General features: G+C 39.1%; 1 protein-coding gene and 2 long non-coding RNA genes across 4 annotated transcripts in view; 1 reads left to right on the top strand and 2 right to left on the bottom strand.

Annotated features, from left to right (window-relative positions):
• LOC134346783 (uncharacterized) overlaps window positions 1-8,211 on the top strand; it is a 50,293-nt gene extending 42,082 nt beyond the window's left edge. For both annotated transcript variants that reach the window (XR_010018027.1, XR_010018023.1), the window contains 2 exons: window positions 4,756-4,882; window positions 7,047-8,211. This is a non-coding gene — a long non-coding RNA (uncharacterized LOC134346783). The remainder of the gene's footprint in view (window positions 1-4,755; window positions 4,883-7,046) is intronic.
• The window catches only part of LOC134346794 (uncharacterized), a 153,000-nt gene that overhangs the window by 101,352 nt on the left and 35,410 nt on the right, over window positions 1-16,238 (bottom strand). The gene's annotated exons all lie outside the window — the stretch shown is intronic.
• LOC134346744 (ADP-ribosylation factor 6) lies at window positions 8,354-13,480 on the bottom strand. Its single transcript, XM_063048340.1, has 2 exons — window positions 13,323-13,480; window positions 8,354-13,234 (listed from the first exon to the last, which is right to left on the bottom strand). Exon 2 carries the CDS (start codon window positions 13,012-13,014, stop codon window positions 12,484-12,486), a length of 531 nt encoding a protein of 176 aa, XP_062904410.1. The 5' UTR covers window positions 13,015-13,234; window positions 13,323-13,480; the 3' UTR covers window positions 8,354-12,483.

The raw sequence follows: 16,238 nt of genomic DNA, 5'->3' as shown, positions 1-16,238 counted from the left end.
TTCAATAGGTTCAACGAGATCTGCTGCCCACCCCCCCCCCATTCTTTTAAAACTCCAGAGTGCAGGCCCCAGAGCAACTCATGTTGATCTTTTCATTAGTGGGATCATTCTCATGAACTTCCTCTGGACCCTCTCCCATGCCAGCACTTTCTTTCTTAGATAAGAGGCCCAAAACTGCTCACAATACTCCAAGTGTAGACTCACCAATAACTTAAAGCCTCAGCATTATATCCTTGTTTTTCGTATTCTAGTCCTCTTGAAATGAATGCTAACACTGCATTTGCCTTCCTCACCAATGGCTCAACGTGCAAGTTAACCTTTAGGGAATCCAGCATGAGGAATCCAAGTCCCTTTGCACCTTTGATTTTTTTCCATTTAGAAAATAGTCCATGCCTTTATTCCTTCTGCAAAAGTGCCTGACCATACACTTCCCTAAATTATATTCCATCTGTCACACCTTTCCCATTCCCCAAACTGTCTGTCCTGTAGACAACCTGTCCTTCAACTACATTTGTATCACCCACAAACTTGCCCACAAAGCCATCAATTCCTTCGCCTAAATCATTGACACATAACGTGAAAAGCAGCGGTCCCAACACTGGCCCTTGCAGTACACCACTTGTCACCAGCAGCCAATCAGAAAAGACTCCACTTTATTCTCCCTGGTTGGCTCCGGCCAGTCAGCCAATTTTCTATGCATTTCCTTTCCCATAATACCTTGGGCTTTTTGTTAAGCAGCCTCATGTGCGACACCTTGTTAAAGGCCTTCTGAAAATCCAAATTAACAACATCCACTAATTCCTTTGTCCATCCTGCCTGTTATTTCTTCAAAGAATTCCAACAGATTTGTCAGGCAAGATTTTCCCCTTTAGAAAACCATGCTGACTTTGGCCAATTTTATCATGTGCCTCAAGTAACCCCAACATCAAATCCTTAATAAGACTCCACTGTTTTTCCAACCACTGAAGTCAGGCTAACTCACCTATAATTTCCTTCCTTCTGACTCCCTCCATCCCTTCTTAGAATAAAGTGACATTTAAAATTTTCCAGTCCTCCAGAACCATTCCAAAATCTAGTGATTCTTGAAAGATCGTGACTAATGCCTCCACAATCTTTTCAGCTACCCCTTTCAGAACCCTGGTGTATATTCCTTGTGGCCCAGGTGTACCTTCAGACTTCTCAGCTTCCCAAGCACCTTCTCCTTAGTAATAGTAACAACACTCAATTCTGTTCCCCCACCCACCAAAAACACACTCACATTGTTATTCTGCTAGAGTCTTCTTCACTGAAGACTGATGCAAAATACTATCTCTCCAGTGTCACCTTTCAGTGATGTGATATCCATTCTCATCTCTCTTTTACTCCTTATATATCTGAAAAACTATTTTTGTATTTTCTTTTATATTATTAGCTAGCTTACCTCTGAAAGTAGATATAGGTAGTGTTTGGAGAAATTAGTGAGTTATTATCATAAATGGGTAAACTTGTAGCAGAATACTGTACCAGTGTTAGACAGGATGCCATAGCTTGGGCTGCTGTGCATTTCCTCCAGTTCTGCACTTCACAGCTTTACATACCTTTTCTGTGTTCCCCCTTAACCCCTCTATAAACATATCAGCCAGATCCTTTCATCTACAGCTCATCACTATGGCACTACCCCAATAATATTGCCTTTGTCCAGTGGAACATGTTCAATGGGACCAAGTTTTCTTCTAGTTAAAATATTTTAATCTAAATTTACAATTATCCTATCTTTCTTTTAAATACCTCTGACCCTAGCTCTCGAATTCCCAGCCAGGAAAACATCCTCACCATATTTATCTTTGTGCGCTCTAAGAATCTTCAATACTTCCATCAGCCGATCTCTTTCTTTTGAATCCAAGGAAGTCTTAGCATTTTGAAACTCTCATATAACACAAAGCAGTCTGGTAATCAGAGCTAACGTTTCAGGTTTCAAACTCTTCCACAACTGAAAATAAGATGCTCCCTGCTGAGTGTATACAACATTTTCTGCTTTTATTTCAGATTTCCAGCATCTATGTAATATAATTTTTTAGTCTGGTGAATTATTGCTGTACCTGCTCTGAAGCCTATTGATATTCAGGTGAAGAGACTAAAGCAGTCTACAATACTTCAGCTGAGTGTCACCAAGGCCTCAGGTAATTGTAGCAAGATACAAATTGCCTTCCTCAGTGCCAACAAGTTAGCTCTGAAGTGAAAAGTGCATTTTGACTCCCACTTCTCTTTGAATCCCTCACCATTTAAAACTCAACATTTCCTACTACTACCAAAGATGATAATCTTACATTTTTCTATATTGTACTTCATCTGCCATGCTGTTGATTCACTTAGTTTGTACATCTCTTTGAAACCTCTTTCCTTACATAGCATCACTCACAAACCTACATGGTTTTGTATCAACAGCAAACTTGGAAGTGTTACATCTGGTCCACTCTTCTAAATCATTGATCTAAAGTAAAAATAGTTAGGGTTTAAGTGCTAATCCCTGCAATACACCAATAAAAGTCTGTCAGCTGAGGAAAGACCCATTGATCCCTACTCATTGCTTCAATTAACCTTTTACCCATTTTCAGTTCTGCACATACAGCACATATTATCCCCACTTCCACACACTCTTAACTTCATTCAGCAACTTCCTGCATGGAAACTTAGTGAAAGCTTTTCAAAAATTCCAAATACATCTCACACATTGGTGTTCGTAGAGAAGATAATGGAAAGCCAGATACATGTAATAAATCTGGTTTGCCTTTTTAGCCATTGTACTTATGCACAAGACTACCACTTTCCATTATAATTTAAAACATGCTACATTGCAACAAAAGTTGAGTTCTTTTTTTGCTTCAAAAACTGGGACCAGAAAGGATTAAGTACTAAAATTCTCAGTTCCCCGTGAAATTAATGGAAACATTAAAGTAAATGAAGGGTACCATTTTTAAAGTAGAGAATCAAAACTGAAGTCACTAACTTTTCTAATTCAAACTCTTCTAGTATCAATATTTTCTCTTAATCTTCATTTAAAAATTCTAATGCTGCTGCTCTATTTTCTGAGTGCTGGAAGACACTGTAATAACGCAAATCTTGGTTTTGCATCTCAATAAGAGGTAGCTATTAAGTGACACTTAGCTGTTCATAGATCACCATATTCATTAGGCTTTCTAAAGTAGTTTTAAAATTCATAATGTTTTTTTTAAATCAAGATAGAGTCAAGAACCTAATGGAGAGGAAAAACATGACAATTGTGTATCTACAATTATTCAACATTCTTACAAATGGATTTTGGCGCAGATGAAGTCCAGAAACAATGTAGCTCAAACTCCCAAAATGTACAAATCAACCATTCACTTAACAATTCTGTCAAGTGTGAGGTACTTAAGTAGTCAATTTACAGAAACAGAATTGTTGCAATATAATTCCTACCTAATGTACATGACTTTGGAACAATTGGTACATTGTTGATTTCAAGCTACATAATGCTTGCTCATTCAAATAATAGCAATTCAGTGTTATGAATGAGTTTGATGCCAATTACAAGGTTCAGGCTCTTGAAAGATTACTCACAATATTGGGAGTAATGAAATGTTTCAAATTGTAAAAACTTACAAGATAAAGTTACATCAATAATTAGAAACACTAGATCCTTAAACAATAGCATTTAAGCACTCACTTGAACAGTGCTGCCAGACATCTGGAAAGCAGAGGTTAATCCAATGATGAAATGCCAGAAAGAGAAACCTGATACATTCCACATATTCATGGAATTACAATCAATTATCTCAAATCCTGCAGGAGCTTCCAAATGACAAAAATGCTGGCGCATTTAACACCATGTGTAGCATGCAAGGGATGTAGCAGGGTTCACTTGGAAACCTAGCACTATCACTAGGATCCAGGCAAGTAAGCAATTTCTTGCAGATAGGGTAGAGGCCACAGAACAAGATGGCCACTTAGAAGGCTCAAACAATACCAAAGTTGAGAATCCAAGAACACAGTGAAACACTCCTCTCATTGGCTTCAAGAGGATGAAATTGGAGGTCCATGAGCTAGTCTTCATTAGGGGATCAAAGGTGGAGGTGGTCAGAAACTTTAAACTCTTCAGTATCATTTTAGAAGAGCCTGGGCCCAGTACGCAAGTGCAATTACAAAGAAAACACAGCATCACCTCTGCTTTCTTAGAAGGTTATGAAGATTTGGCATGACATCTAATACTTTGACAAACTTCTACAGATGTGTGGTGGAGAGTACATTGACTGGTTGCATCACAGCCTGGTATGGAAACACCAGAGCCCTTGAACGGAAAATCCTACAAAAAGTAGCGGATATGGCCCTGTCCATCAGGGGCAAAGCCCTTCTCTCTATTGAGCACATCTACACGGAGCGCTGTTGTAAGAAAGCAACATCTAATATAAGGGACCCTAAACATCTACATCATGTTCTCTTCTCACTGCTGCCATTAGGAAGGTGGTACGGGAATCTAAGCACTCACACTACCAGGATCAGGAACAATTTACCCCTCAACCATTAGGGTTTTGAACAAATGGGGATAACTTCATTTGCCCCATCACTGAACTGTTCCCACAATCCATGGACACACTTTCATGGGCACTTCATCTCACGTTCAATACTTATTGCTTATTTATCACTTTCTCTTTTATATTTGCAGTTTGTCTTTTGCACTTTGGTTGTTTGCCCACCCAGTTGGATGCAGTCTTTCATTGATTCTAATATGGTTCTTAGATCTACTGAGTACGCCCGCAAGAAAATGCATCTCTGGTGACGCATTTGTACTTTGAGAAATTTACTTTGAACTTTGAAGCAGAAGTGGTCTTCAGCTCAGAGATATGCAACTGCATCAGAAAAGCAGGTAAACTTTCCCTCTACCCCATGCACTACACAGGACCTTTCTGGGGCTAATTTGTAAGTGTCGAAATTTGCTTGTCACTGGAAATAAAGTTTTGATTAAATGACGAAGGAGAAACACAGAGTACCAATTGAATGGTTTCTTTGTTACTAGCTGTCTGAATACTGTAGGTGAGATGACCTTTTAATAACCAAATTGTTCTAGTTCCAGTACTGGACAAACATTGCAGTATGTTAAATTGTAACAAAAACCTCCCACCAACCTGTAGAACTGCCAAGAATTTAGGGAACAAATTCAGACTTCAAAGTCTCAAGTATACATTAATCTGAACCAGCTAATTTACTGTTAAAAAGTTACATCAATATTCTTTAGGCAGATCATATTTTAAACAGTGCAAAGATTAAAAAAAAATGTCCATCAGACAGAGGAGGCCACCTGGCTTGACTTCAAATCAGGGTTCAAAGGAACGTCATCAGTCCCATTTCACTTAAATCTCCCTGCAACATTTAATCCAAGGTCAATAAGGATATCATCTGCAAAAATTTGCAAGAGATGGCATGAATTCACTTTTCATCATGGAAAGAAGTTACAAGGAAAGAAATTATATGGAAGGCAAAATAATTGCAAAGCCAGCAACAAAATCACGGAAAAGAAGAATTCTAGTGCAGCTTTTTCTACATGCATTAAGGTAGATACAAGTGATAGCTTACTAGATGCACACTTCTGAAGTCGCTTACAATTCAAGAGCTACAATTCAGCAGGAGCAATCTAAAGAGAGGTTTGAAAGAACACCCAAATTGGAGTATAGAGCAAGTTAGCTGATTCTGGTATCTATCCGATAAGTGAAACAAACATTTGATTAAACAGCATTTTAGTGAAAAGACTTTAACTAGAACACGGCACCACCATAATGCAGCGGTTAGTGCAACGCTTGGGGCGTTCCGTGAACCATGCGAGTTTCCTCCAGGTACTCCGGTTTCCTCCCACAGTCCAATGACATACCAGTTAGTGGTTAATTGTTCTGTGACTAGACTAGTGTTAAATAGGTGGTTTGTTGGGTGGTGCAATTTGTTGGGCCTGAACGGCCTGTTCCAAGCATCATCTCCAAATAAAACATACATTGCCTGTAAAGACAAGTTCAAGGTTATTGCCTCTACGGCTTTGCCTTTAAATAAGGGTTTGCACAGTCACATTACTTCCAATACTGTACCTTAAACAGAAAACGCATTTTCTAATTTGTAGTTCCACATATAAACAAATGTTTCAGATCAAGATTCTGTAACAGCTTCAATGAACTAGGAATAATAAAATTCTTACACTTTGTAAATAAAGCTTTATGTGCATGATTTTGAGAATGATGTTAGAAGCCTTTGTAACAATGCCCATGTAATCATGGAATAAGAGACACAGCTATGGCTCCTTTGATAGCTTCTGAAACACAAGAAAACTCATGGAAGAAATATAAAGGCTGACATTGCAAACCAATGATAGCTTTGCTTTGTCAGAAGTGGTCTTTGAGGTGAATCTTTAAACCAAGACTGGAAAAAGGCAAAATATGCCACACTTTAGAGAAATATTCAGTATCCCAGCTAATATTACACCCACATATCATTAAAATTACTTGGTCATCAACACATTGTGGTTCACAGGAGCTTGCTGACTGCTACATGCCCTACAGCAGATAATTTAAAAGTATGCCTCTGACGGGTTGAGGGGCATCCTTAAAAAAAAAGGATACACAGGTGCAACTTAAATGCAAATCTCTCCTTTCTCCATTCAAACTTTACAGTACTTCAGTCTTGTGAGCAGTGCAAGACAGAAATACTGAAAGCTATGATAGGGCCCACTGCAGGGGATATATTTACAGCATCACAAAGTTTGTTTCATTAAGGTAATACAATCAATAGATTTATCAATGCGTTAAATGAATATTATACCAAACTTGTAGATAAAATAAATGATACTACATACAATTTCTTGAGACAGGTTAATGGTTCTTGAAGTCCACTGCAGTCTTAGAAAAACACTCCTGTTGAATTTTAAACATAAATCAACTTATCCTCAGAGGTGGAGTGGAGTGATGATGGTGCTAAACGGTGAATCCTTTGCTTGCATCTCTGGAAACAGCTCTATTTCCATCTTTAATATCTTTATTTTTCCCTTTCAGGGTTCTTTTGAAGATCTTGGCCCAGAGTTACACGTTGACTGTGGTTCTTTGTGGGAACGGGACCCCCTATCGGGATTTCATAACCGACCATTGCTGTTCGGCATGCCAAGGGCTCAGCCTAAGAGTCCAGCTCAGCTTTGAAGGCCTAGGATCTCAGGGCTCTGGAGGTGGGCAGATTGAGGGGTCAGTGTCATGGCAGGAGACCCCTGTGTTGTCAGGGGAGTCTGAGGCTGTGTGCCCAGAGACCCAAGATCTTTGAGATCTTCTGGCAGAGCTCAAAAAAAGTGACTTAACGGACTTTGAACATCATAAACCAGCAAGTTTGTTACGTCTCCCCACTCGCTGTGAAAATGGAGATACCTCTTTCTCCCTTATTAGGGGGAGAGAGCGCCTGTAGTATGTCGAATACCGGATGAAATGCGAAGTCTTTGGGTTAACTGCAAGTCTGTGTCTTTGCTGTTGCTTTGCTCACGCTTGAGTGCTTGGTGGCAGGTGACGACGCTTTTTTGCCGTGGGGGGAGAGGGATTGTTATTTGCTGCCGCTTACGTGCGGGAGGGGAGCTGGGGGGGGGGACTCTGGGGTTCTAACATTTAACTGTTGTTCATTCCTTGAGGCATTCCCCTGTTTTCATGGATGGTTGTGAAGAAAAAGCATTTCAGGATGTATATTGTATACATTTCTCTGACATTAAATGTACCTTTGAAACTTAATTTATAGACTGGAGATAAAAGAGATTGTAGACACTGGAACTATGTCAAGCAGCTTCTACAGAGAGAAAAAAAAGTTGACTTTTGGAGTCAGGACCTAGCATCAGATTGTTTTTTCTGCTCAGAAGCTTTAACAAGCCGTAGACTTTAATAGATTTAAATTCATGTAGATGAAACAAGCACGTAAAACATTACCTAATAACTTTTGAGGACCACAAGATAACTGCTCTTCAAACAAAATTACAATCCTTGAACTTTGACAGGTGCTTACAATATAGGCATAAAGGAGGAAAATTGCTGAGGAAATGATTTGTAACAGAAATTTCTGAACCTTCCTCAGTGACATTAACAGATGCCAAATAAGTTCAATGCAGGATTTCACAAGATTTGAATTCTATTTATGCTATCAACTGCTACAGTGGGTAGATGACCATGGATGCAAACTATGTTTAACGACAGAAATAAGTTATATCTATACACACACACACGTATGTGTTGGTCTCACTGTTTTGAATGGGTTAACATTATGTATTGCTATACAATTAAGACACTGTCATAACAGTTAAGATATTTACACAGAATATTCAATTCTGCAGTATTTTTCTGATCCATTCTGGGTTACTTTGACTTGGTCAATATCATACAAGCTGCAAACAACATGAACCAGAGGTGTATTTTCAGAGATTCAATCTCCAATCAATTGTTTAATGTGGACTTATACGTATTCATTTGAAAAACAGAAGTGTTTGCAACAAAAATAATTGCAGTCAAGCCAGTCCTAAAATACTCAAGATAATTTTATAATTCAAAAATTAAAAAAAATTTAAATGCTGGAAAAATCAATGATCTCTGGTCTACAACATTAGGTCATTCTGATTATACCAATGCTGATTAACCTGTTGAGTATTTCCAAAGTTTTGTTTTTATTTCACATTATCAATTTTATCCTCTGTCCTTACCTACATTTGTCTAACATTTGTTTCCTTAAGGATTCCTAACAATGAAATGTATTCCATAAAGGACTCCTAAATTGACCTTCTTTAACTTTTACTAGTGCGCCATACAATTGCCATTAATCCAAAAAAGTTTCCTATAAAATGAGTTTCTATCCCACTGCAAAGCTATCTTTACAGGCTTGTGTTTAACTTCCACTTCGAAAGAAAGGAAGAAACGCATTAACTAAGAATTTGAAATAATGGGAATGACTTTAAACAACAACATTTTAATCATAAGATGCTGTCCTAAGTTTACCACTGATTTTGCTATGAACAAGGGGAAAGTCATTTGCAATTAGAGTTAAGAGAGGTACTTTCACAACATACAGGCCATCTGACTGGTGAAAATACAGGTTCATACTAAATTTTTTCAAGGTAAAAATTACATTCATTGCTAAGAAACTTGAAAGTGCAGTGTTTCCTCTAAGAAGTTAGATCATAGTTTGTTTTGAAATATCTACAAAATATACTTTGACAACAACTGTTAAAATTCATGGCTATTATAATTAAGTTTATAACATAGCATGTTCAGATCAGCCAGGTCCAGAAGCATCTCTGGATGCATAACATTTCAAACTTAAAATGTATCAAGTATTGTGTGTGTGTCTGTCTCTCTCTCTAATGTAATGGTCACAAAACTGGATGAAAAAAGGTAACTTGTTCAAATCCCACATCTTAAAGTGAATCAACAGATGCTCTACTCTAGCATATGCAAAAACAAATGAAAACAGCTACTGGTCTAAAAGAATCACTGTCAACCTACAGGAAACAAAATTTGCAACCCCCTCTCAGTCTGACATGTTTGATTTTTGGATGACTGTCAATTATTATGTTAGAATGAACAGAAACAAAGAAATGATGTCTCATGTTGTTCGCAATCTACAAGAACAGAGTAAAATCCACTAAGATTGGGAAATCATCAGAAAATTTAAATACAATTCAAGTTCCCTCTAGAAGGGAAAATAGACACAAGTAAGTTTATGTAGAACAATAAATATTGGTACATTGAGCTTTAGGCAGATTATAAGTAAATAAAAGAAAGCTACACATACTAGGCGTCCAACAAAAATAATTACTGGAAAAAATGTGGAAAAGAAGGTTAACGTTTCTAGGGAACCCTTCATCGGACTTTCTACAGAGAAATAAATTAGGCCAAACAGCAGCAAAATGGGGGTGAATCCAAAAGAGTTTCTCTTATAAAATGAAGACATATAACAGTGGGATAATTATTATGATAGTGTAATTTGTGGCTAATGCGGTTCTGGATTAGTGAGGCATGTTCAGCAGGGCAGAAAGAAAAAAAGTTGCCAAGCTCATATATACACAGGAAGAGCATGTCATCTAAAATTAGATAAACAAATTAGAAGTATCATCCTTATTCAAGTGTATAAATCAGAGGTTTGATGAATTTCTTGTGATCAAAGTAACTTAGACAAATCACGAATTTTCAAATTTACTAATTCAAGTGCACCAGGCAATTTTCATTCAACATAAATTCAAATGTCCTGAGCTAAATTCGAATTATGACTTGAACCAGCAAATGATAAAGGCAAGTAGATACTTGACTCCCAAATTAGTTTTAAATGGAATTAAAAAAAATTGAACTCATCTAAATCTGCAGACATTTATCTGTACTAACCAATCTTCCTTCCTCCCCAATAATAACATTTGATATTTGAACAGTAGATTGATCATTTACTGAGATTGCAAATTGATTTCAAATTAAGAATATTCCATGCTGAAGTCAGAAAAATCTTGCCCAAATACCTGCAGGTTAAGTCACATATTATAAATAATAAACTATAAGATTGTATCAGATGGGGTAGACTGTAGGAAACTTTAACCCCCATATCAGAGGTAGATGAAACTACAGGACATGGGTTTGGAGGGGCAGGGGAAAGAGAAGGAATTGAGAGGATATGACAAGACCATCTTTATCTAGAGAGTACACTGCCTCAGAGAGCAGTTGACACAAGGATGCTGATAGCAATTAGATATCTAGATGAGCACCTGAATTGCTTAGATACAGAAGGAGCATATGCTGGGCCTAGTAGTTAATATGAAAAGGTGGCTAGTGTGGATAAGTTGAACCCAATGCCATTTCTCAATGCTCTACCGTTCTATGACACTAAAATTAAATTATTCAAACAGTACTAAATTGCCATAAGTTTAACTGCAATTTAATGCCAGAGGTTACCCTAAATCACTTAAAGTTCCAATCCAATGTTCAGCGAGTGTATAGAACTCATTTGTCAGTCACCTTCAATACATCATATATTAACTGAGTGTTAACAGATTTAAAGCCATAATATTAACAATGGAATGCAAAACTGGAAATGGTACATTTACTACAAGCTATGAATTCTGACCAATGGCATTTCAGGACCAGAAATTAATGACTAGGAACTGTTTCTTCAAATAAATAACCTTCAAAAGCTGCTTTAATGTCTTTACATTTGTATTCAATATGCTACTAATTTACAATCAGCTATAAAAGTGGCCTTGCCTCTCCTGAGACCTCTTTTCAGTTCTGCGGAAAGCCACAGGCACAGGAAGTTGCAAGTGACAGCACTCATTGCTACACGCATACAAGTACATTAAACTATTACTGCTTTAGATTAAACTGAAAAAGGTTGCCCTTGCTAATCCTCAGTGGAAAAGAAGTACCATTTCCTCCCACAAATACCGAAGGTAAAAAGCTGGCCCGCAAGAACACCAGTCTTGAATGACATTTAAGAATTTCAGCTGTCCTCTTTAGCTGATATTTGGCAAACTGAATGGATGCAGAATCAACAATCTTGCTCCAGAATGATTGTATTATTTCAGCCATTCTAGCTTTCACCAAACTTTAAAATGACATCATTCAATTTGGAGATTTTTAAATAATTATAAGTGGCAAAAATATAAAGTTTCATCTGCGTTAGCATCTGCCCCCCATTAGAAAATAATTCAAGTCACATATGCACCATTCAACTGATTTCCCACCACTAAAATAACTGATTAATTTTGGGAGTATTTAACTTATTTAGTAAACAAAGTGCATTCATTGAAAGGCAGCATGAAAATATATTAAGCTGGTGCCTCCAATAATTTCTTTGCATTTTTCCCCCTCTTCTACTGGCCTGCAAACATTTTCCTTATGGCTGCACTTTTGTGTTAGAGGTATTATAAAATAGTTAATCTAAAGCTCAGCAGTCAGAAAATGCAAGTAAGCCATTTGTTAAGGATACACCCTATTCAGAATACAAATAAAACATTTCACTGGGAACCTTCAAATTCAAGTTGACACATGACAGGGCTCTATAAATTGCTTACGATCAGAATTTTTTAAAGAAGACAAATTATACAGTGACTAGTTTGTTCAAATAAATTTTCATATTTACTAATCGAAATATAGTCCAGACATTTTTTTCCATTAATGTAAAATCGGCGATCTACAGCAATTATAAAGGAAGTCTAAACAGCTTTAAGTATTGGAAAACTCAAATCGAATCATAATACAGAAAGAGGAAGTTATTCAAATCATAGCAAACATTTTAAAGAAAAACCTTTCAAAATGCTTAATATTGCGATGTCGTTCACAAGGTTAGAAAATTTCATATGTGCTGAATTAAAGCAAAGCCAACAAATGCAAAAAAAAGCAAACAATGATTAGTAAAAGGGCAACGATCACTTCTCTCAGTATATATTCTTCCGAGAGGCAACTATTTGCCATAAGTTTTGTTTCGATATACTCATTTAGATTTGTAATTGGACGTTAGCCACGTAAGGCCTTCAAATAGTCCATCTCCTGAAGTTGCACAGGACGGCTGCACGTACCAATTTCTATCCCGGATACGAGTTAAACCTAATTTCTCTTGAATTTCATGTGGCTTCATAGCATCGGCCAAATCTTGCTTATTTGCAAATATCAGGATGATAGCATCTCTCATCTCCCGGTCGTTGATGATGCGTAAGAGCTCTTGCCTGGCCTCATCTATCCGATCTCTGTCGGCACAGTCTACCACAAATATTAATCCCTGGGTCCCAGTGTAGTAGTGCCGCCACAGAGGCCGGATTTTATCCTGACCACCCACGTCCCAGACATTGAATTTTACGTTCTTATAAGTCACTGTCTCCACGTTGAAGCCCACGGTGGGAATGGTGGTGACTGACTGGCCCAGTTTTAGTTTGTACAGGATCGTGGTCTTACCGGCTGCGTCAAGTCCAAGCATCAATATACGCATCTCCTTGTTCCCAAATATCTTCGACAGTACCTTTCCCATCTTCTAGAAAGTACATAAGAGACTACGGCAGCGAGAGGCGCGTGGCGGACGTCTGGGGTGGAGGGAAAAGGGGCGAAGGCCTCCTGAAATCCTGCCGCCTGCTCTTGACTCGGCAGCTCAGGGCTGCAGCTGTCAGTGAGTGTGTGAACCCCGCCCGCGCTGTAACTACAGCACCGGCACCGCACTTTCGGACAAGCTCATTGATTCGGGCTCCCTTGCTCTGTAACGGTCACAAGAAGACAGTTTATACTTAATGCAAAGTCCTCTGAACTCTCGAGCTTTTTTTAAAAACACTTTTGTTTTGTTACCTGAGTGGTCTGGGTTGAAGCCGGTCCGGTCTGCTCTGGGCGCCGCTCCGCTCCTGTCCGGTCTCGGCAGCACCGGAAAAGGCGCGGAACGAGTAGCCACTTCCCGTGGCCACCGCGCATGCGGCGAGGCGAGACCCGGGGCTTCGCGTGTAGCCACGCGACGTCCTGACACGTCACAAAGCGAGCAGTGTGATTGACAGGCGGGGCGGGGACCGGGAGAGGAGCGAGAGCCGGAGCGGCGCTCTTGTCTTGAGCAAGATGCCGATGACGTGCCAAGTGTTTGGAAACGCTGATGTAAATGTGCAGAATAGTTTCCACATACACCACTCGAACAGGGTGTGCGTGCAACAATTACCCACTTTGGGGTTTTAATTATAAACCGACCTCGTCTTGAAACACGTCGGTTTAAAATTAAAACTCAAAAGTGAGGGATTTCAGGCGAAAACTGATGATCTCAGTTGAAAAGTATTCTGTTGTGTTCCATTTACATTACTGATGCTTGAAGAATTTGAAAAGCTAAAAGTTCACAATAAACGGCCAACAGGTGCCAGAGGTCTCTCTATGCATCACTTTAAATATATTTAGTATCTAATGTTTCGTAGTGATTAATTTGATTGACCGCTTTGCAGATCTTGAGGTCAAACGTTTCTCGTGACCAGTTTTCAATTTGCCGGAAACAGTTGTTTCTCGTTAAATTAGAGCACAACCATGGTAAGATGACCTCATAGGCAACTGATCCGGCATTACTCAACGCACTATAGTCTCAGAGGCCGTGAGTGAAAATGGTGAGAGACAAAAGTCGTGGCACCGTTGATTTAAAATCTGTGTATTTCGCCCCATTCCTGAAATATACACACTTTCATGAACAATGACTGAAGCCCAAGAAAACAATATTCCAAAGGCCCTGTCTATTATAACATATTAAAAGTACAGCACAATAATAAGCCCTCAATGTATAGACCGCGATGTGTATTAAATTTGCACATCTGTCTGCACGTGGTCCATATCCCCCCATTGTGTCAGTTCTTGTAACTGTGTAAATCTGCACTGTTATCGCCTCTGCTTCTACCATTCCAGAAACCTTTCAACTGTATAAAACAAACACACACACTTACTCAGCAGGAAGAAGCCAGGCAGCATCTCTGGGGGGGGGGGGGGGCAGAAAAAAACTTACCTAACAAATCTCCTTTAAATATTCTCTGCCTCACCTTAAAGCTATGCCCAATAGTATTTGACATTTCCACTCTGGGAAAGTGGTCCATCCACCCTATCTATGCCTTTCATAATTTTATACACTTCTTTCAGGTTCGTTTGTCTTCCTTGGCCTCTGATTGTCCAGATAAAAGCATCTAATAACCTTGTTATTTGTTTATAATATGTACATGACTTGGATGCAAATACACAAGGCTTGATCAGTAAATTTGCTGATGACATGAAACTAGGAGAAGTGAAGAAGGTTATCATTGATTACAGGGGGTCTTGATTAGTTTGAGAAATAGGCTGAGGAGTAGCAAATGGATTTCAATACAGGTAAATTTGAAGTGATGCATTTTGAATGGAACAGAGGGACTAAGGAGTACAAGAGCATAATTTGTTGAAAGCAGTTTTTTAGTTGGTGAAAAGGTCATTTCACATGCTGACCTTCATCAGTTAGGTCATCAAGTATAGGAGTTGGGACATACTGTTGCAGTTGAATAAAACATTAGTGAGGCTGCACTTGGGAGTACTGTGTGCAGTTTTGTCACCCTGTTATAGGAAAATATGCTTAAACTGGAAAGGGTGCAGAAAAGATTGACAAGGATGTTACCAGGACTAAAGAATCAGAGTTACAGAGAGAGGTTAGACACTCTACGTCTTTTTCCCCTGGAATGTAGGAGAATGAGGGGTGACCTTATAGAAATGTTTAAAATCATGAGACGCATAGGTAAGGTGGATGGTCACAGTCATTTCCCCAGGACAGTGGAGAGCAAAATTACGGGACATGGTTCGAGTGTGAGAGGGAAGAGATTTAGAAGAGATCTGAGGAACAATCTTTTACACAAAGGGTGGTGGGTATAGGAACAGGCTGCCAGAAAAAGTGGTCGAGGCAAGTGCAATAATAACAGCTTGGATAGGTACATGGAGATGCAGAGTTTAGAGCAGGGGTTCCCAACCTGGGGCCCACCAATCCCTTGCTTATTGGTATTGGTCCATGGCATAAAAAAGGTTGGGAACCCCTGGTTTAGAAGGATACGTCCAAACACAGGAAGTTGAGTTTAGCTGGATGGCCACCATGGACAACATGCACTCAATAGGCCGAAGGGCCTGGATCTCTGAACCTATGTCCTCTCACTCAATATCAGCAAAACAAAATAGCTGATTATAGACCACAGGAGGAAGAAATCGGGATCCTTATGACAGTGCTCATCAGGAGATGGGAGGAAGAGAGGATCAGTAACTTTAAATTCCTGGGTATTATCAGATCAGAGGATCTATCCTGGGAGCAGCACCATTTCACCAATGACCAGTGCCATTTCAAAGAAAGCACGGCATCACCTCTACTTTCCTAGAAGTTTGTGCGGATTTGGCAAGGGAGAAAGGAAAAGGGGCGATGGTAACTTGGCAAATATTTGGGGGACCCACAAACCCAATGGGGCGGAGTTCTCGGCTAAAGTAGAATCAAGGCATTTCAGACACACTGATGCAGAACACAGCAAAGCAGAGCAGCTAGAGTGAAGGTGGAGAGAACAGTGGTCCAGGGATTAAGGAACTGTAAGCATAATAGTTGTGGGAGCCAGCACTGTTGCAGTTGACAGTAGTGACAGCTGATTCCCTGAAATCTGAGATATGAAGAACAGTCCTCATTTCTCTTTTTGGGGACTTTCAAGCCCTTCGTATATCAATGACTATGTTGTTGCTGCTTCCTGCCTCATACAG

The sequence above is a fragment of the Mobula hypostoma genome, chromosome 1 (assembly GCF_963921235.1).
Source record: "Mobula hypostoma chromosome 1, sMobHyp1.1, whole genome shotgun sequence".
NCBI classification, from domain to species: Eukaryota; Metazoa; Chordata; class Chondrichthyes; order Myliobatiformes; family Myliobatidae; genus Mobula; species Mobula hypostoma.
Note: the sequence above shows the minus strand (reverse complement) of the source record. Positions and strands in the feature narration are given on the sequence as shown.